The 21,172-nt window shown below is 37.4% G+C and overlaps 1 protein-coding gene across 1 annotated transcript in view; it reads right to left on the reverse strand.

Moving 5' to 3' along the window:
• NUP58 (nucleoporin 58) overlaps nt 1-21,172 on the reverse strand; it is a 69,806-nt gene extending 48,634 nt beyond the window's left edge. Inside the window, exons 1-7 of the mRNA XM_020997162.2 lie at nt 20,834-21,172; nt 10,090-10,238; nt 7,397-7,432; nt 5,616-5,768; nt 4,807-4,941; nt 2,668-2,778; nt 1,797-1,821 (exon numbers count right to left, since the gene is read on the reverse strand). Coding sequence (XP_020852821.1) covers nt 1,797-1,821; nt 2,668-2,778; nt 4,807-4,941; nt 5,616-5,768; nt 7,397-7,432; nt 10,090-10,238; nt 20,834-20,940 — 716 coding nt within the window. The 5' untranslated portion in view covers nt 20,941-21,172. The remainder of the gene's footprint in view (nt 1-1,796; nt 1,822-2,667; nt 2,779-4,806; nt 4,942-5,615; nt 5,769-7,396; nt 7,433-10,089; nt 10,239-20,833) is intronic.

Raw genomic sequence — 21,172 nt, forward strand, 5'->3', positions numbered from 1 at the left:
CAATTTCTCAAACTAATTTTGGCAAGAAACACATAATAATAATTTTAATATTTATTTCAATGGTCAAATTTGACCTTATTGTAATACATGGTATGAAGCAAGGTGTGAATCCAAACCTATTTTACAACACCCTATCCAATTTTTCCAACATTTTATTCTTCTCCCCAGAGTTTTGTTACCCGAGTTCTGAGATTATCAAATACCAAACATAGTACAATGGTTCTATGTCTGGATTCTCTATACTACTGTAGACATCTATTTTCCTGTCTTTGTCTAGTACCACATATTTGTTATTACCATTCTAAAGACTATTTCGAAATTTAGCAAGGTAACCATTGATTTTTTTCCCCTTCATAATTCCTCTGGATACACCTACCCATTTATGCTTCTATATGAATTTTGTTTTCTTTCTCTAATTCTGTAAAGTAGTTAAAGCAAAATTTAATTTGAAAAGAACTGACACTGATATTATATTCACTTGATATAACCATTGCAGGGAAAAAATTTCTCCATTTGTTCAGTTTTCCTAACGTGTCAAAATTATTTTAAAGTTTTCACTGTGTAAGCCACAGGATTGTACATTTATAGTTAAAAGCGACTTAGAGGCCATTTGGTCTGTCTCATTTTTCACGTGCTATTAAGTGACAGAGTCAGATTTTGAACGCAGGTCCTCGCCTCAGCCACTGTAATATGTAGGCTTCATGCAGTCTTATAAATTAGAGCCCAAATATTTAATATGCTGTGCAGCTACTGTAAATGCTCTTATTCTATCCAGCTTTTATTGTTTTATTTGTGATAATACTGAAATGTAGATGATTTTTGTCAATTTATCTTACATCCTGCTATATTACAAACACAATGTATTCTTTAAATTCTTAAAATATATGTGTTTTGGGGCAAAAGCAGAGAAGTGGAACACGAGACGTTCATGAAAGCCAACAAAAAAATAGGACAATTCCCTAAGAAAGGAGATAAATACTTCTCAAAAGAATTGAAAAAAATTGCAAACTATTAACAATCACAAGAAAGAATGCTCCCAATTACTAAAATGAAAAATGAAAATAAAAACAATTCTGAGGTCTCAATTCATATCAAAAAATTGGCAAAAAGAAAAAACATGAGAATAGTCAATGTCGGAAGGTTTGTGAAAACCCAGGCACATTAATGCATTGATAGCAGAGCTTTGAATTAGTACAATTGTTCTAGAAAGCAATTTGCAATTATGTTGCAAAAAAAAAAAAGGTGATTCAAGCGTCCACACCCCTTGACCCAGAGATTCCACTGTTAGCATATGCCCCAAGGATGTCAATAACCAAAAGAAGGGATCCCCAGTTCACCAAAACATAGATAACAATACTTTTTGTGGTAGCAAAGGACCGGAAACAAAGCAGAAACAAGGAAATCTGGGTGATGTAAAAACAAAAGATAGCAAAAAGATAGTCAACAAAAGGAAAAAGACAGAGTGATAAGGCTAGAAAGACAGTTTGGACACAGAGTATGAAGGACCTTGAATGAAAGACTAAGTTTGGAGTTTATTCATTAGGCAATGAAGAACAAATGAAAATTCTTGAAGAGAGCAATAACAGATAATTATAGGATTTATTATAGCATTAGGCTTGTTTGTGGCACTGATTATTATTCAGTTTTAGAAAGAAGAAAACGAACAAGAAAGTGAAATAACTTTTCAATGCGAACAGAATACATTCATCTTATTCTAAACCTTATGATCTAAGTGCTAAACTGTTATTAAGAAACAAAATTTTAGTTTTTCTTTCTGAAAAATAGAAACTACTTACTCTGGTCTTGTTCCTGTTTTATCACCTAAAAAATTAAAGAAGTATTACGTAAGAATAGGAAAAGTATTAGAACTTTCTAAAAATGCTAGTGATCTGAATATATATATACACACATATATGTGTGTGTGTGTATACATAGGTATGTGTAAATATATGTATGTGTGTGTGTGTATACACACACACACACAATTTAAGGTGGAGAAACTAAAGTCTTGACCCCATTTGAAATTTGCAAATGTCCAATATTATTAGATTTTATGAATTTTAATTATTTGGTTAGAATATATATCTGAAATAAGGCATTTATTGTCCAAAGCAAGGTCTGAAAATCTACTTCCATCCTTGTTCTGGTCCCACACTCCAACATAATATTATAGTGAAGACTCAATGTCTATAGCAGACATGTGACTTGACTCATCACAAAATTAAAATCTGTACACCACAGAAAGTAAAATTTTCTAAGTTTATTCACTTTTAAAAGTACCACTAAAAAACATCCCACACTACAACCCCCTACATGATACACTCTAGCCAGATATTGACTTTTATCTACACCTAAGTCCCAGGCTCCGAGTTTGGTCATTCATTAGTAAACTTATAATGCATAATAAAGTATTTTCCTAATATCTGAGATCAGATTTTTTTCACCGACTGTACATTCAAACCCAAAATTGTGATACTACTGCAATGATAATGAAATCGCGGAAAATTTTAAATAAAAATAGCATAACTGAGCCTAAAACTGTAACTCATAGTCTACTTTATACCTACAGAGTATTTTCACTGATTGGTTTGGAGGTTTAGGTTCCAAATTTACTATCCTACTTTCCTCTAAATATGAACCCAAATGACATAAAAAGACAAAACTTACTCTTTTTATCTGAAGAGCTGCTAAAATCTATACCACCAAGACCTTCACTGCCACTAGTTGAAGGAGCTGCAGTAGTTCCCAATGTTAAACCCAGGGCATTCTGTCCAAGTCCTACAAAATGACACGTAAAGGAAAAGACATCCTAAAAATACCATGTGAATATTGCAGAGTAAAACGCTTATTAACTTAAACAAAGAATTACTTTTCTGCACTTGACTTTTAGGAGAAACAAACAAAAGACAAAGAAATTAGCTAAAATCAGAGCTACAATAAACACTTCAGAGAATATGTTCAGGAAAAATGAAATTTCAATAAAATGGGTTTAAATTATCCAGCAATTTTGCTATAAAGGAATGAAGTAACTTCTTGTGGAACTGAAGTTACTTTGAATTTTTTTTGGGGTGGGGTGGAGTGGGTTGTTTGTTTCAGACTGTTGATTTCTTCAAAGTGTTGTTTAGACTGTATGGAAAAACTCCCTCCATGTATGCAGAATAGCTACTGTCTATGACTTCGTCAGAATTTTTCCTGGGGCAATGAGAATAAACAACTTGCCCATGGTAACACAAATATTTGTCAGAAGCAAAACGAACACAGGTCTTCCCAACTTCAAGGCTGGTCACCTCTATTTACTAATAGACAGTGCTGAATGTAGAAGGCAAAATCCATATCAATAAGATCATAAATCCATGAGTATAAAACTATTTCACTTGCTTACTGACAAAAAAATTTATTTAACTTTCTAATGATGGGTAATTCAGCAATCTCACATTTCAATGTTATACATAGCATTTTGGACCTTCTAAAGTAAGTTTCTGAAAATTTAATTCACTTTATCATAAAATTACAGCTTCAGAGCCTGAAGAAATATTAAAGGTCACCTAGTCCAACCCAATCAACTTACAGATAAGGAAACTGAGGCCCAGCAAGGTTAAGTGACAAAACCTGTATGCAAACCCAAGTCCTCCGAGTCCAAATTCTTAGCATTGGTACTTTTTATTTTTAATACTGAGATCAGTGAATATTAGCCACCAAAACAGAAAAAAATTTTAGGCATTATGCCGACTTTTACCTTTCTCTACTTAAACCTAAGCTGTATGTATACATCAGGATGTATCACTAAGGTACACGGCTATTCCCCCTTTCTGACCAAATGCCATCAAGATTTTTCAAGCCTTCTATTGGAAAAATTAAGTGGGACCTCTAGATTAGCACAATCATAACTACAAACTCAAGAATCAAAGAAAAATTAGTAAAAAAAAAAAATTAGCAAACAGACCTGAAATGAATGAAGCATAATTTTATCTATCCTTTCTATTCCTGCTTTATCTGTATTTTTTTCAAATCCATCCAAGATAACTTCAGAATGAACAGAAGATAACTTTAGAATGAATATCTACCAAACAGATTTGCGTGCCTAAATAATGCAGAGTAGAGGTTATTAAGAATAGGCAGGAAAGTTTGGTGAGGATAATGGTGTTGTTGCAAGATCAAAATGAACGTGGCAAAAATGATTTGGTCAACATCACCACCATTTCAAGGCTTTATTCTACAAAATGTACTAACCAAAGCCTACAGTTATTGGTTTATAATCAACCTACAAAAGGATACTATTTAAAATAATAGTCAGATATTAATACTTAGTGTAGACATGTAGAACATTCAAAAAAAATACACAAATGCCCAGTGAACTCAGCTCTCCAGCACTAGAGTGATTTTAAGAATAACATGGAATGATATAACAAAAACCATAAAGCATTAAAATTCAATGTCCCAATTTAAAGTGAAACTAGAGATTAGTCACTTGAGATAAACACCACTTTTCTCTGGTGTTGGGATTTTCTCAAACATTGTAATAGATTTATATTCTATTTAATGTATGGCATACCACTAGCTGTTCAACAAATGCTCAGAAACAGAAAACAATGCATTTAAAAAATAAGGCCAATTTGCTCAATAATAAAAAATGCTACAGACAAGTTACAAATAAAATTATTTTCAAGGTTTTTGCTAAAAAGTAAATAGACTTTAAATGCTCTCTCAAAACAGCAATTTGAGGATAAGAGAAAAATAAATTATTTCAATACTAAATCTTTAACATTTGAAAAGGAAATAAATTTTGAAACAAAAGTAACTAATCACCTGATGTTGCTGTGTTTGTATTCTGGAAAAGAGAGGTTCCCAAACCAGGTAAGGATCCTCCCAGAGAAAGTCCCGTTGATGAAGTTGTAGTTGTAGCAGGTGTTGCACCCAAATTTAAAGAAAAGCCTGTGGAAGCTGCCGAAAAAGACAGACTAAGCATCAAGAAGAAACCCTACTTCATAAACTATAGATTTTTCTTGAATACAAATGTAACTTTACCCCTAAATGAATAAAATCACATTAAAATGGGCATAGATTCCTCTCCGGTAAAGAGTTTTCAAGTTAAGCTAAACAAAGTTTTTATTCCTTGGTAGATAACATTCAGAATATCAGCATTTATGTATTTATACTACAATGTTTCGAATAACAAATTACCCTTATAATCCAAACTACAGAAAACAGTTATCCAGTGCTGCTGTATAACAGAACGACGAAATATACATTTTTGTTATTAGTTAATTTACATGCCATATATACACAGTAATTACTATCCTTGTCCCTGGGAATAAAAGACAAACTTTCAAGTCTGCTATTGCCACTTAAAATTAAATAATGTTGCTTTTCCCTCTCCCAAAAAGGTGAGAGTTGCAAAATTTTACATATACATGTGTGCATTTATACATATATAAACACACACACACACCCACCCCTATATTAAGAAGGGCCAAATTTGCCTCCCACTTCACATATTTCATAAAATCTAGTTTTCACATAATTTTCTTAAAATGAGGAGTATTTATAGTCCTCAACCAAATAAAAACAAAATTTATTCCAATTTAATGCAACTTATGTTCCTGCCATGAGTTTACCTGCTGCTGGAGTTGATGTAAGGGCAGATGAAAGAGAGAGAGGACCACTTGAGGTAGAAGTAATAGGTAAAGCAAATGGTGTAGCAGATGCTGCAGGTTTACTGAATCCTAAACTGAAACCTGTTGTCGTCGCAGATGTAGTGGCAGGTGTTCCTGTAATAAAAATATTTCATGATGTTACATAAATATTTTACATCTGTAATTGTTGATTTTCTTATCTGTAAAATGGGTATAATAATATCACCTGTAGTCCTTCATAGACTGATATGACCAACAGCATATCAAGTGCCAATCACAGACCAGGCTTTGTAAGCTTTAAAGCAGAACAGAAATCTCAATTACTGCAGTCACTGCCTCTGCAAGGTAGTCAAAAGAACTCGGATCTTGAAGTCAGAAGATCTGAATTTCCATCCTGGCTTTAACATTCATTAGCTAAGTGACCGAGAAGAAAGTCATTTTATCTCTATGAACCTGTTTCCTCATCTGCCAAATGGGAGAAATTACACCTGTTCTATCTATCCAGACAAAACACTCTGTAAACCGTTAAGTCCTATATAAACAATTATTATTGAAAGATCAAAGGCCTATGTATGCACAAGAAGCAGTATACTTGTGTATAAGATCAAACTCCCTCAACAATAGTTACCTAGTAATTTCAACTAAGAAGACTAGTGAAAACCAGCAAGGAAAACAGTAGGCAGGAAGAAAAGGTCCAAGGTATTTTGTCATGAGAAGTTGGAGAAATATGTCAATACGGACTGAGATAGAAAGATAGGAAAGCCATGGACTTGCTATTTAAAAGTATCTTTGTGAATGCTTCTCTTGATCAAAATAGTTATGACCATAACCTTTTCAGCCCTGGGAGCTACAGTAAGAAAAGGTAAAATGAAGGGGCTAATAAATGGGTGTGAGAGGAGGAAAAGGTCTATTTTTATGGGAGAATAACAGAATGCCACTAAAAGTCCACTTGAATTATCATGCAAAACAATAACTGTGCTATGCTGCTCATGTCCACACCTAAAAACTGGACTGCAACATGGGGAAAATAATAATGATAACTCTTATGCAGTATTGTAAATTTTGCAAAACACTTTACATACTTGATCTCATTTGAGTCTCTTAAACCTGTAAGGTAGTACTACAGGTATTATGATTCCATTTCACAGATAGAGAAACTAAGGCCAAGAGAGAGTAACACAAGTTTGAACTCAGGTTATCAGCATCCAACCCAGAAGTATATCTACTACATTACTTCCTAAAGTATATCTGCTGCTGATACTAACTTAAAAAGTGACCACACCTAAGAACTCACAGATTCCTCAAGAAAACCTAGAAATAATCTAGTTGAATCCCCTAATAGAAAGAAGGTGGGTTGTGAGCCAGAAATCAGGCACACTTATTTTACAAATGAGAAAACAAACTTCAAATGACCATCCCTAACTAGATGCCAATGCCAAGTTTTGTGATTTTTAGGCGTGAAGCTTTTCACATTAAAGTTGTATCTCTGAAGTAACTCATGAAAAGTAATAGCATATTAAAAAGTTTCACTTTAAAAACTATGAAAGGCAATTAAAACAGGGAAAAACAATCCCTACATTCTCAGAACACTGAAAAGACGTAATGATTATGTCCAGTTATTTCTGTATTTTCTTCATTCCACATATCCCCACCTCTGAGAATGGCAGAGTTAGGAGGTTTGCAGGAAAGTCATGCCAATCATACCCTAGGAGCTAAACTCAACAAAATCAGTCGTTTCAGATCTATTGCCAAAATGCTCTTACCCAGGGTTAATCCTGTACCTAGAGTCGTTGCTGTTCCTAGAGATAAAAAAAAAGAATTTAACAATTATTAATTATGATTATTAGTGATACTTTTACACTGCTTTAAAATTTGCAAAACATTTTTTTATTTGAGCTTCATGGCAACCTTTGATATTAGTGCAACAAATATTATCCCCATTTTAGTGATAGGAAACTGAGACTGAGTGATGAGTTGCCTAGAGTCACACAATGCTGAGTGTCTGAGAAGGATTGGAATCCAGGAATTCTAGACTGTGAAGTCTCACACTCTATTCACAATGCTCCAATAAAATCTTTGGAATGATCTACAAGAAAAATAGTATCTTAATAGTATCATCTCACTGGAACGTAAATAAGCTCCTTAAGAGTTCGGACTGTTCATTTTCTAAAATTTGTATTCCAGTACCTAGCAAAGTCCTTGGTTTGAATATATACTGACTGAATATTATACAAAACCCTTCTTTACTTCAACCATTAAGCAGAGCTCAAAATCAACATGAATCAACAAGCACTTCTTAAGTATCCACTGTGCTAAGCACTAGGGATACAAAGAAGTAAAACAGTTCCCCTCCAGGGGTTTACATTCAATTGGAGACAACATACACACATCTAAGCATTTATAAAACATACAAGGTAATTTATATACTATGTAATTTTGGAGTGAAGACCCCTAGAGGCTGAGGCTGCATGTAAAGGCAGTCCTTGAGCTGAGCTCTGAAGAAGTTACAAAGTCTATGAGGCAGAACTCCAGGAATGGATACAGGAAATGTAATGCTGTGCATATTTAAGCAACTGCAAGAAGGCCAATTTGGCATAAACACAAAGTGAATGAAGGGGAATAATGTCTAATAAGCCTGGAAAATTAAGAAAGGCTCATGGTTTATAAAAGAATTTAGACAACAAATGGAGGAGCTGTAGTTTATCCTAAAGATAAAAGCCCCTAGAGCATACAGTTAGGAGAATAATGTCATCAAATCATGTTTTAACACCATTTTGGTGGTTGTGCGGGGATGATGGAGATGACAGACTTGGGGAAAGAGACTAATTAGGAATTTATTGTAATAATCCAGGCAATGGGGCTGAGGGCCCAAACTAAGTATGGCATGTGAAGTAAAAGGAAGGGGAAAGACGTGGGAGACACTGTGGTGTCAAAATTTGCCAACTTAGTGAATGTAGAGGGTAAGAGAGAGACATCAATAACTATATGGTTTCAAACTGCAAGGATAGTTAACAAAAATAGGGAAGTTTAGAAGAGGGGAAGAGAAAGTTTTAGACATGTTGAGTTTGAGATGCTAATAAGAACATTCAATTTAAAATGTCCAATAAGTCATTGGTGATATAGGCCTAGAATTCAGGAGAGAGATTAGGGCTGGATTTACGAATCTGGCAGTCATCTCCATAAAGATGATAATTAAATTCACAGGACTAATAAGTTTCTCCAGGAAGAAAGTACAGCAAGAGAAGTAAAGAGGGCCTAGGGCAGTGCCGTGGTGTATATCCACAGCTGGGAACTAGTTACAAATTTCTGAACATTCCAAATATGCAGCATTAAATGTTGTTCCAGATAAACAATCAGGAGCAGTTAGGTAGTGCAGTGGACAGAGCACCTGCCCTGGATTCAGGAGGACCTAAGTTCAAATTTGGCCTCAAGACACATTAACACTTACTAGCTGTGTGACCCTGGGCAAGTCACGTAACCAAAAAACAAACAAACAAATTAACAATCAAAAGCATAAAGGGTAAAATAAATATTCTCATTTGTTCTAGTAGAGTAGGGAAGCTTTAAGTTGGAAAAAGTTGGGATTGGAGAACTTTGGTTCCAATCCTGGCTCTGCCATTTTATTGTCATGACCTTGGATAAATCGCTTCTCACTCTGGGGTTCATATCTTCATTTGTCTTCACTGTCATGAGCTAAGAGCCCCAGGGCAGCTAGCTGATGCAGTAGATAAAGCACTGGCCCTGGAGTCAGGAGGATCCAAGTTCAAATCCAGCCTCAGATACATACTACTCACTAGCTGTGTGACTTTAGGCAACTCACTTAAGCCCCAAATGCCTCACAAAGAGAGAGAGAGAGAGAGAGAGAGAGAGAGAGAGAGAGAGAGAGAGAGAGAGAGAGAGAGAGAGAGAGAGAGAGAGAGAGAGAGAGAGAGAGAGAGAGAGAGAGAGAGAGAGAGAGAAAGCCAATACAGCAAAATCCGAAGGTGAACTAAAGTCCCCTTTCACTACAGTCTTGAATTCTGTACCTATTTCCTGAGACTCTAATTGTTTAGAAATTATGATATGAAATTAAACCTAGATAAGTAAAAAAAAAAAACCTCCCCAAACTTTAAATTAGAGCTAAACTGTCCAATCTTGGGCTCTAACTCCAACAACCTACTAACTGTTATGACAGCATTCATGTACATCTGGGTCTTTTCAGCAGGTCTAGGCTGACTGGATTCTTTTCCCCTTCCCTTTTCTTACTTCAACCCCTCCCAAACTCTAGAGCCTATCAATACCACGCCCCCAATATACCTCTTGTTGGCTGGCGCAATCATTAAACAACCACAAAACCTGTAAACAGAAACACATACTACAGAGCTGAGAAAGGGGCTAGAACTGACATGCATAAAGGCAGGAAATTTAATTTCTAAATTTGCATCAAATACATAATTAAAAATTAATTATTCCCTACCTGTATTAGTGCCTCCTAAAGTGAACCCTGGGGTAGATTTTGAACCAAAAGGTCCCGTTCCAAAACCCACAGAAGCAGCAGTTGTAGTTGTTGGATTTGTTGTGCTTCCAAGAGGTCCAAAATTGAGTCCTACTGATGAGGTGCTACTACTGAATAAAAAAAATAGAACAAAAACCAAAGGTGATTCATCAATACAACAGAACAGAAAAACAGACTATCACAAATGAAAGGGAAAGTGAGCTTTATAACTTCCAATGTGTTCTTTCATTGTGGCATATCATATACAACTTTTAACCTTAAATACAAATTCCTGAAGAACTACCAGTGAATTCAGTTTTAATGAAGTAGTTTAAAAATATATCTTTCCTGTCTTTTACAATATACACAGAGAAGGATACTCATGTATGTACATCTCCATGATGCAGATTTGCTCTCAGGATTTTGTAACAAACAATTCAATCTGACAAATATATATCCAGTACCTATCATATCCATAGCACTCTTAAATGGTAGAAGACACAAAGACGAATTACAACATGGTCTAGTCCTTCAAGAACTAATCTAATTTTCTTCCCACAATCTAGCTGGGACCCTCAGACAATAATAAAAATAAAATAAGACTATGATAAACGTATAGGAGCATAGTAGCAAAGGCGTAGTGCAGTGGTGTCAAATTCAAATAAAAACCTATCCTTACAGGAAGCATACTGACATAGAAAACTACAAATTCACAATGTCTATGTTCTACTGTATTTTTAGTTTGTTAAACATTTTTCAATTATATTTTAATCTTATTCACATGTACCTGCAAGTTTTGCAGGCCACATCCACCTAGTGTATAGAGGGCTGGCCTCAGAGCCTGAAAGCTGAGTTCAAAGTCCAGTTCCTGCTACATATTAGTTGGGTAACCATGGACAAGTCACTTAACCTTTAAGGACCCTAAGTAACTCTCTAAGATTATAAATTAAACAACATTTGCCAAGTTGCAAAAGTAAAGGGAGTTTCCTCACCAGAAAGTCTCTGCACTGATCAAGATGAGATGACAGGCAGTGCAGGGGCAAGCTAACTTCTCATAAATGATCCAAAAAGGAGATTATCTCAGGTCAGGAAAACAACAAGGGAGACTGCATTAAGTTTTAAGGATAGGGACTGGGATTGGGCAGAACAGTATAATACAGCCACAGCTGATATGAGCAAAAGGCACAGAGCTTGGCACAGGGGGTAATCTAGTTTGATTGAAATGTGTGCATATGTGAAAAGAAACAGCATAAGACAAGACTGGAACAGACTTTTGGATACAAGGGCAATCACATTTTCCCATGAAACATCCTTTGCTACTCATTGTCACCAAATAATAAATGCCAGGCTAGGTGGATGTAGACTGATTTAATCCAATTGGTAATGGGGCAGTCATCAAAGGTTTTAAAGCAGAGTACTGATGTGGTCAATGCTATGCATTTGTAAAATTATTTTGGCAGATGTGTGAAGAACAGGTTGAAGAAAGATTACACTGACAGCTATAATATCATCAAGAACAGGGTAAGAAGGGAAGCAGGGAAACCACTTATTAGAATACTGAAGTGGTCCAAATGAAAGGGCTGAAAATAGCCTGATCTATGTTACTAACAGTGGTAATGGAAAAGAAGGAATGAATCTGAGATATAATCAATGAAGGGAAGGGTAGTAAGAACATAATGTTATACCCAATAAAAGAAAATGTCTCCAACAATTAATAATTCAGATTTCAAAGGACATTATCACAAAAGTGCCCATCACATGATACTCTTCTTGTATCTATTTTTGAAAAATCATTTTTAACAGCCCACATGGTAATTTTGTGAATTAATTTCTTTCTGAAGATGTGTGAACTGCTTATATATATATATTTATCATCCTATTTTCTTAGTTCTTCCATCCAATTTGTCAACTTTCATTATATTAAAAACAAAGAAAATGCATGTAAGGCTAGGCCAGTAACAAATTTCTACACTGTCTTCTCTGTCTATGGCTACATAATCATACTCATTCCTATAATCTACAAACACATATGCTTTTTTTTTGGGGGGAGATTTTTCACTAAAAAGTATAGAGGGAAAATTTATGCAGCCATATTGTTGATCAGGGTCCTTACATAGTTATTAAAAAAAATTAGTATGTATGTAATACTTTACATATACCATCTTATTTGAAACTCACAATAACCCTATAAAATAGGTGCTATTAATTATTTCTCATTTTACAGATAAGAAAACTGAGGCCACACTGAGTTTGGAAAAGGTTAAGTGATTTGCCCAGAATTACTGTTTTGTCCTTCCTTCTTGAAAAGGACCATGACATCAGGAAGGTGATGCCATGACTTACAAGTGAATTGGATTTAAGCAAGGCAGGGCTGTGCAAAGTCATCAACCTCGCTCTCTCCTCTAGAGTCATCTGGGTCCAGTGGCAAGACATAGGTCAGAACAGGCCATGCAGTGGGGGACCTTGGCCTTTTTAAGCTAAGGTCTTTCCTCAGGTCTCAGTTTGCCTGAGGCAACACCCATTCAGTGATTAAGGCTAGGTAAGAAATAAGGCTAGATAAGAAATGAGGCAAACAAAGAATGGCCTCTTTTACTTAGCTAAAAAAAAAATCAATCTGGAAGGGGAAGACTCTCAGGGTTTCTGGCCAAAACAGAAACAACAGAGATTTACCATCACTCTGAGCCATCAGAACCAATGACCAAGTGAGGCTTAGTCTGGGACCTATTGTTGGCCCAGGGTCACACACCTAATAGATATCTTCAGCAAGATTTGAATTCGGGTCTTCTTGATTTCAAATCTAGCATTTTACCCAAGGTACCACCTAGCTACTTCTATCCTTGTTTTATGCTTTCTTGATCCGTGCTAGGGACTATCATGTGAAAAATTATACTTCCCAGTTATGAAAAAAGCTTGTTCCCACATGTCTCAACAGAAATTATTTTATGAGAACCAGTGACAAAGGCAAATATGCTGATCAGGAAACTGATAAATAAGGTCTCATTGTTCAAGAGGCCACTGTACTAAAAATCTTACTTCAACAGCCTACAGCTGCCTTCTCATGTTTGTCTATACACAGATGTACACACATATACACCACTTCCTACATGCAAATAATGCAAATGAGCACTCTTCCTATAAATCTCTAGTCAGATAGCTACCCTTTCCATTATAAAAAATAAGTATAGCAATAATTACATATAAATCTTACTGTTCGCTAAATTTCCAGTGCCTGTTCTACTATAATGAAGTCTTTGTTTCTACGGCTGTGACCTTGTATATAGGATTAAGTTCTCTGATCTTGCATACAAAGGGAATAAATTCTCCTCAAAATATTATTTGTGTTACTACTAAATGTTAAGTTAATATACAGCAACACATTCTGCCTTCTCAAGTAGTCTCCCAAGTTTATTAAAAATTCAAGAACCTTCTTTCTTTATTAAAACTACTCTCTATTAACACTCTCCCCCTTCCTTTCAAGAAAGGGATTTGAATATATCTGCTAGGGAGTGGGGTGGAGGGTGGGAAAGATAATTTCTTACAAGAAAGAACAAAGATTTACAAGTCTACTTCTCGACATGCTTTGAAAAGATGAAATGGGGGCATCACAACTTGACATCTATGTTAGGCTGAAATTATGTTGATTTACATGTATGGATTTATACATACATAAATACATTCTTTTAACTTTCTGGAAATTAACAGTGCTTTTATTTATTCCTGCTGAAATATTTTTTAAATATGAGGGACAAGGAAAGGACCTGTTTTCTGTCCATAATCTACTCAGTATGGAAATGTGAAAACAGACAGAGAAACTTAGTAAAGATCTTGAATGAACAAACTTCTGTATTTCTTTTACATGTTATTTTAAACATAATAAATTACTTGTATTGATGATTTTAATATCTTTTCCTGTAAATGTCCAAATAAAACATTTTCTCAATGCCCCTGGATTCATAAGCCAAAATCTGACCTCTGACCCCTGTATAAGGCATAGATTTTGAGAACTGGAGAAAAAAAATCAATAACCATCTGAGTCACGGAGGAAATTTTTTTCTGTATATGAGGAGAAAGATGAAAAGCCATTTTGCTGCTTTCATCCTATGAGCTAGGATGTGCTTGCAGGGAACTGGGTCAGCAGTTATCCTAAAACCTGGGAACATCAAAGAAGAAAAGAATGAGGAAACCCTAAATATCCTTCAATAAACCTGGCTCCAGATGTCTATTTTTTGTGAATAGCTGGTCTTTCATTTCTCTGGTATGGCAGGTGGCTTACCACAAAAGTATCTATTTAGAAAAGATTTGCTACTAAATGACAAGGAAAGTGGACAGGAGAGCCTTATCACCTCCGCACCCCTTTTGCAAATCCCTATGAACCACTAATTTACATTAAGCGGCCTTAACAAGACTGAAACTCATTGATAATTATTTCTTCTATCCTAAGAATGAAGATCCAAGTGTAATTCTATCAGGATGATTACGAATAGCAGTCCTCTTCTTTGCAAGCTTATTAAATGCAAAGAGCTAAATAGGTAAACTTTGCCATTTGTTTAGACATACAAGGTACAGGTAAACACTATTCACAGCTATTAATATACTCTTAACAAGATTTCAAAGCCTCAGAGCTTTATAGGTGGAGAGGGCAATCCAACTGAAGGACTGGAAAGAAGGGCTTGCAGCAGCAGCAGGGAAAAAAATGGAGCATATAGGACAGAAACATTAAATGCAACTTCATTTAATCCAATCAGTCCTGCTCATCTCTTTCCATTTTCTCAGCAGCATGTGTAACTAAATATGTAAAGTGATTTGCAAACTTTAAAGCACTATGAAAAAATGAACTATTATAATAATGGAGCAATCCTAGAATCAGTTTTCCTAGTATGTCTTCAGCTTAGATTTAAGGACCCAAAAAACCTCCTTTATTCTACAGATGGGAAAACAAACTCAGAGGCATTAAATTGTAAGCTCCTTGAGGGCTAGGACTTTCTTTGTATCCCTAGGCTAGCACTTAGCACAGTCCCTGGAGGTAGCAGTTGTTTGTTAGATGTTACTGACTGACAGGTCCTAGACCAGGTAAATAGAGATGGAATTAGAATCAGGGTCAAACTTCCAAACTCAGCTATCTTTCCAATCACTTATGTGCTTCTCTATGTTTACCTTTTCAGAGAAAAGATTCTGAGGTGCATTGTTTAGGGTATTTGATATTAGGCACAACTGATCCTTTATTAAGGATGTACCACAAACATGGCACAGTGGAAAGCCTTGGGAGAAAGCAAGTATAATTCCAGCTGTTAAGGAATTTACAACCTAGTTGGGAGATTTAAATATAAAACAGTTTACTGACAGAATGGCACTGGTTATAGTACTGCCATTCTCTACTCTAGTCAGATCACATCTGGAATATGATGCCTAGCTCTGAGCACATCATATAAAGTACATTATGCTAGAGTGAGCAGAGTTAGAAGAAAAAGTGGGTAAAAGTATTTGAAATCATATCATTTGTTGAGATATTCAGTCCGAAAAAATGATTCAAAGGGAACATGATTGATGTCTTCAAATATCTAAAGGATTCTTCAGAGGAAGAGGGGATTATATGGCTTGGCCTCAGGAGCAGAACTAGCATCAGTACCTGTAAGTTAAAGGATGGAAGATTTTGGCTCAATATAAGGAAGAACTTCCTAAGATTAGAGCAGTTGAAAAAAATGGAATGGGCTGCCTTTATAGGAAACCATTCTTCCCTTTTGTTAATAACTTTCAAGGCTCGATAATGTGGCAAAAAAAGGATTTATATTTCTGGTTAGTGATAACCTCTGAGGTCTGTCAATTTCACTGATTAAGAGCTAAGTCTGCAGTAAATAGACATTTAAGAAGACAGTTTAACATGATTAGTAAAATTTCAAGAAATTAGGGAAATGATTTTTCCTTCATCTGAAAATATAATTTCCAAATTTTTGGAATGGCATCATATTGTCTAACTGCCCACAGATAAATTCTCTACAGCATATTTATTTTTTAAACTAAAGTAAATTCAAGGTGATTCTGTGGTGAGAATTTCTCAACACCCCTTAAAACAGAGATGTGTGTGTGTGTGTGTGTGTGCGTGTGTGCGTGTGTGTGTGTGTGTGTGTGTGTGTGTGTGTGTGTGTGTGAGAGAGAGAGAGAGAAAGAGAGAGAGAGAGAGAGATGAACTATTTTGGCAACTGTATGAAGATTATGAACAGAAAACTGAATGTTTTTAAATGCACAAAATAAAACACATAGAATTATAAAGGAAATCAACTATACTGAAACACAATTATTAAGATATCTTTAAAAACAAGTTCATGGACATCAGGTTACGAACATCTGCCACAAGATAATTTAAGACTCAAGGACAACACCTTGAGCATTAGTGCTCTATTGGGTTTGTGAATATGGCCAATTTACAATCTTTGAGTCACTTTTCTTGCCAGATTGTAAACTGGGAGAGAACTTGCCTCATTCATCTCCTTACCCCCCAAGTTCCTAGAATTCTTCTAGACTTGGGAGGTTCTTAATAATATGTACTTGCTCAATTGAGGTATGCAAGGCTGTGCCTAGCCAGAGTTTAAAACATCATCAAAGAAATGAATCAACATCAAGAAGAAAATATTTCTTACTAATTTCCCAGAGGTGCTATAGGGATGACATTTACTTTCGGTGTCAAGAAGAGGTAAGGATCTAAGAATGACAAAGGATCATAGATTTAGGGTTGGAAGGAAACTTAGAGGTTATCTAGTCCAATGGCATCATTTTAGAGATGAGGAAACTGAGGGCCTGAGAGGTTAAGTGACTTGCACAAGGTTACAAATGGAGGTAGAAAGTAAATGAGGTAAGATATGAACTGAGGCCCTGTCTCCAAATCTAATCTTCTTTCCACTGTATCACATCATTACCAACAATAAAAATGCTATGCTGGATTCTACTAAATTAGACTACATCCATCTAGCGCAATGGTTACAACAGCATGTTTTGTGGGAAAGCATGATTGCCCTTGCTGTTGATATCCAAAATCTTCTACATCCCCAATTTTCTTTAATAATATACAAGGTACCTATTGTCCATCTGTCCCTTCCTGCTACACTTGCAGCCACATAATGTCAAGAGCCCGAAAGTCAAGAAAGCCCCAAACTGGGTAGGTTATGAAGAATTTATGGGAGGATGTGAACAAGAATCACACAGGATAAGGCTTGGATAAGTTATGATTCCCACTACTGGAGGATTCACATTGATGCCAACACATATTCATTGACATATATTATGTATACACTATCTCTTCAGTTGCATAAATTCATTACTTACTAAAATAATATAGCACTAAATCAGTTTCCTTCAAATATGGCTCTAATATTCCTCTATTTATGTATTATATACCAAGGGATGGGGTGGTAAGAAAAGCTACAATTAAGGGCAAGTTGGTCCCCCATCAAAGTCAGCCACATACAAACACAACATCTCTTTCTTCTCACCTTCCCAAGCTCTCCAAAATACTTAATATCAGTGTTCATCCAATCTATATATTCTTTTTTATTTTATGTACTTTAACAATAGCCCTCTCTATCAACACCTTATTAGGTTTCAGAATTCTAACTTTACGTCCCATCATCTTGATTTTAGTTGACTATGGACCTTTTCTGGCTCTCTATCTGTAGCAACCATTGAACAAAAATATTAAATATATGTCATCATAGCTATAATTGGAAAGGCAGTGAAAGAGAGTTAGTCTAGGAGTCATGAAGACCTGAGTTCATATGCTGCCTCCGACATAACTGGCTGGGTGACCTCTGACAAATCATTTGGCCCCTCAGTGCTCCTGGCCAGAGTTTCTTAACCCCGGGCAAGTTACCTAACCTTACTGGCCTCAGTTTCCTCAACTGCAAAATAAGCTGGAGAAAGAAATGGCAAACCACTCCAGTGTCTTTGCCAAGAAAAACCCAAAGAGTCAGACACGACTAAAAACTACTGAACAACAAAGTGCAGAACACTAATGGTAGTAGATGTTAGCTATACAAGGAAGAAAAAAATTAGTCTATGCCCTCTTAAGATTTTGATGTTGGAGGATAATTCTAATGTAATAAAGACACCAAATGGATACAGCACTAGTGTATGGGTACCTGTTTTGTACTTGCTGGCCATGTGACTTCTTTGGGAAAGTCACAACCTCAAATAAGCCTATTTTCTTACAGAGAGGGGTGGGAATAGACTAGATCACTAAGCTCCTTTCCTACTCTAATATTCTATGAAATCTCCATACATAGTAAAGATCTGTGAGAAAGGAAGCTGGGAATGAAGGAGTTATTTCTAGCTGGTAGATCAGGTAAGACTTCATGGAAGAAATGGTATTAAGTCTCTGGCCCCAAGGAGCTAACTACAATCTAACAGGGCATGTAAGACACCTAAACAAATAAATGTAATATAAAGGAGAATATAAGTGACATACAAGAAGCATATATAAGATATGGCATGGGATGCGGGGGGGAGCAGGAAATCATGGATAGGATGTGAAAGACTAGGGAGTGAAAGATTACTTCAAGGTCAAGATTTGAGCTGGAGTGGAAGAATGGTGGTGACATATCATAAGCAACAACATCAAAAAACACAAAGAAGGATCACAAATACCAAATGCTGCAGAATTTACTAATATTGCTCTACCCATGCAAAACATTAATGATAAATACTGAACAATTTATCCATCTGCTTGGCTAGAGTGGAGCCGCAAATAGAGCATTGCGCCTAGAGTCAGAACGCCAGAGTTCAAATCTGGCCTCAGACACATCAGCTGTGAGGTCCTGGGCAAGTCACTTAGCCTCTATTTGCTTCAGTTTCCTGATCTGAAAATAGAGATAATAATAATAGCACCTACTTCCCAAGGTTGTTGTGGGGATCAAATGAGGTAATAATTGTAAAGTGCTTAGCACAGTGCATGGCCCAAAGTAGACGATATACAAACGACAGGTATTATTATTATTATCATAATACCTTTGTACTTTCTGTCTTATACCTAACACAGGGGCAGGGACTGAAACTATGATTTCCTTGCCATAGGAAACTCAGCCCCTTCCCTTAAATTTATACTCCTGGAGAGCTGCCTAGGACCCTGAGATATTAAGTGACTTGTCTAGAGTCATACAGCCAGTTTGTGTCAGCAGTAGGTCTTGCACTCAGATAGTCAAGGTACCAAAGCTTGAAGTACTCTACGCATATCACTGCCTTCTCTACACCTATGCAATTAGAAAGGAATTTATACATTGTTGAGGGCCAGAGCTGGAGAGTCTAATGTGGGATAAGGAATTTAGGTCAGAACTTGACTCTCTGGCCCTTAGACCTTGATAGCAAGCAGGTGTGAACCACTAACGATGCCTTAAGGGCTGGGATTAGTCACATAAGAATCTTGGGAACTCCGGAGGTGATTGTTAGCAGTTCACTACATATAAGGGGACCCTCAGAATAATAAACAGCTCAGTCTTTCACTGACCAGCTTGGCCCAGTTTCTTCATTTCTCACTCCTCTGTTTGTTGCAACACTTAGTCAGTCGCCGGTGACAATACATTACTGTACAAATAAAAAATCCAAGCTCCCACATCCTATAAGTCATCAATGAAGCCCACTAAAAGGATGGCTTCATTAATATTAAGAATTTTAGGGGCAGCCAGGTGGCAAAGTGGATAGAGCAACAGACCCTGAAGTCAGGAGGACCTGAGTAAAAATCCAGTCTCAGACCAAACACTTTGACACTTACTAGCTGTGTGATCCTGAGCAAGTCACTTAACCCCAACTGCCTAGACCCCCCCAAAAAAAATTAAGAATTTTAGAATCTGATAACGAACCAAAGAGTTTGGATTCAAATCCCTGTTACTCCTTATCAAATCTGCCAGTGAAGGGGTTCTTTTATCTGGGATCTGGGGATAGATTTCAGAGTGTAAGTGAACTCGCATAGTGGAAAAAATTTACTCTTGTGTATTTTACTTCATACACCTAAAATCATTCTGAGACGAAATCCATAGGTTTCACCAGATTGTCAAACTGCACAAAAAAGGCTGAGAATCCTTGCCCTAACCCCTATGAAGAAAGCACCAGTAGATCCTACTCCTACCATCATAATGTGTCTTTTGGGACCATTTCCCCTCCTTTCTTTGTATCCTCTGCGAGGAATACAGTGCCTGTCACACAGTGGGTGCTCAATAAGCGTTTACTTTGTGCCAGACACTGCGCTAAGTATTATACAAACTCTGGGATTACAAAGAAGGCAAATACAAAGAGCTGCCATTCGAATCAGGTACTCCTTCCCAGTCCCTACTATCACCAGGCACTCTTCTCTTCATTGTCCTCTAGTCTCCATCACTAGGCTTCGTTCCTTCTCCTCCACGCCCTCCAAGACCATAAAAGCAACGCTTGCAATCCTACGGTAGTCCCCAAATGTCTCACACAGAAGCCCCCCCCCACCCGCCAGAGACCAAGATGAAGAAGAAGGGCGAGTCAAAGGGCGAAGCTCCCCCAGGCAAATCAGGGCCGTGCGGGAGGAGAGAGACGCGGGCCTCCGAGAGTGGGATGGGGGAGGGGCGCAGCTCCGCCCAAGGAGGAGGGACGAGGAGAGTCGGACGTCAGGCCGGAGGGCTGAGCATGTGGCGAGGCCGCGGGGAGCCTCCCGCGTCAGGCCGAAGGCCAGGCGAGCCCCGGGGCGCGCGGCTGCAGGGGGGAGGGGACGGCTTACCTGGAGGTGCCCGTCCCGAAGGAGAACCCTCCTGTGGTCCCAGTGCCCGCCGTGGCGGTAGCCATGGAGCCCAGCGTCCCCGTCCCGAAGGAGAAGCCCGTGGACATAGCTGAAGCCGGCCAGCCGCGGCCTTGGCCTCTTTCCTTGTCTCAGCGCTGCCGGGCAACCCGCAGCATCCCCCTCAGTGGCCGGCCGGGCTGGCGGGCGGACGGGAACTTCGAAGAGCGCCGGCGGCCACTTCGGTGTCTACAAGGGGGCGAGAAAAAAGAGCCAGCGAGCAGCCGCAACCCCGGGGCCCGCACGCCGCCGCGCGGGAGCCGGCCTAGCCGCCGCGGTGCA

Source organism: Phascolarctos cinereus, unplaced genomic scaffold (genome assembly GCF_003287225.1).
Source record: "Phascolarctos cinereus isolate Bilbo 61053 unplaced genomic scaffold, phaCin_HiC Scaffold_726;HRSCAF=1367, whole genome shotgun sequence".
Lineage (NCBI taxonomy): Eukaryota > Metazoa > Chordata > Mammalia > Diprotodontia > Phascolarctidae > Phascolarctos > Phascolarctos cinereus.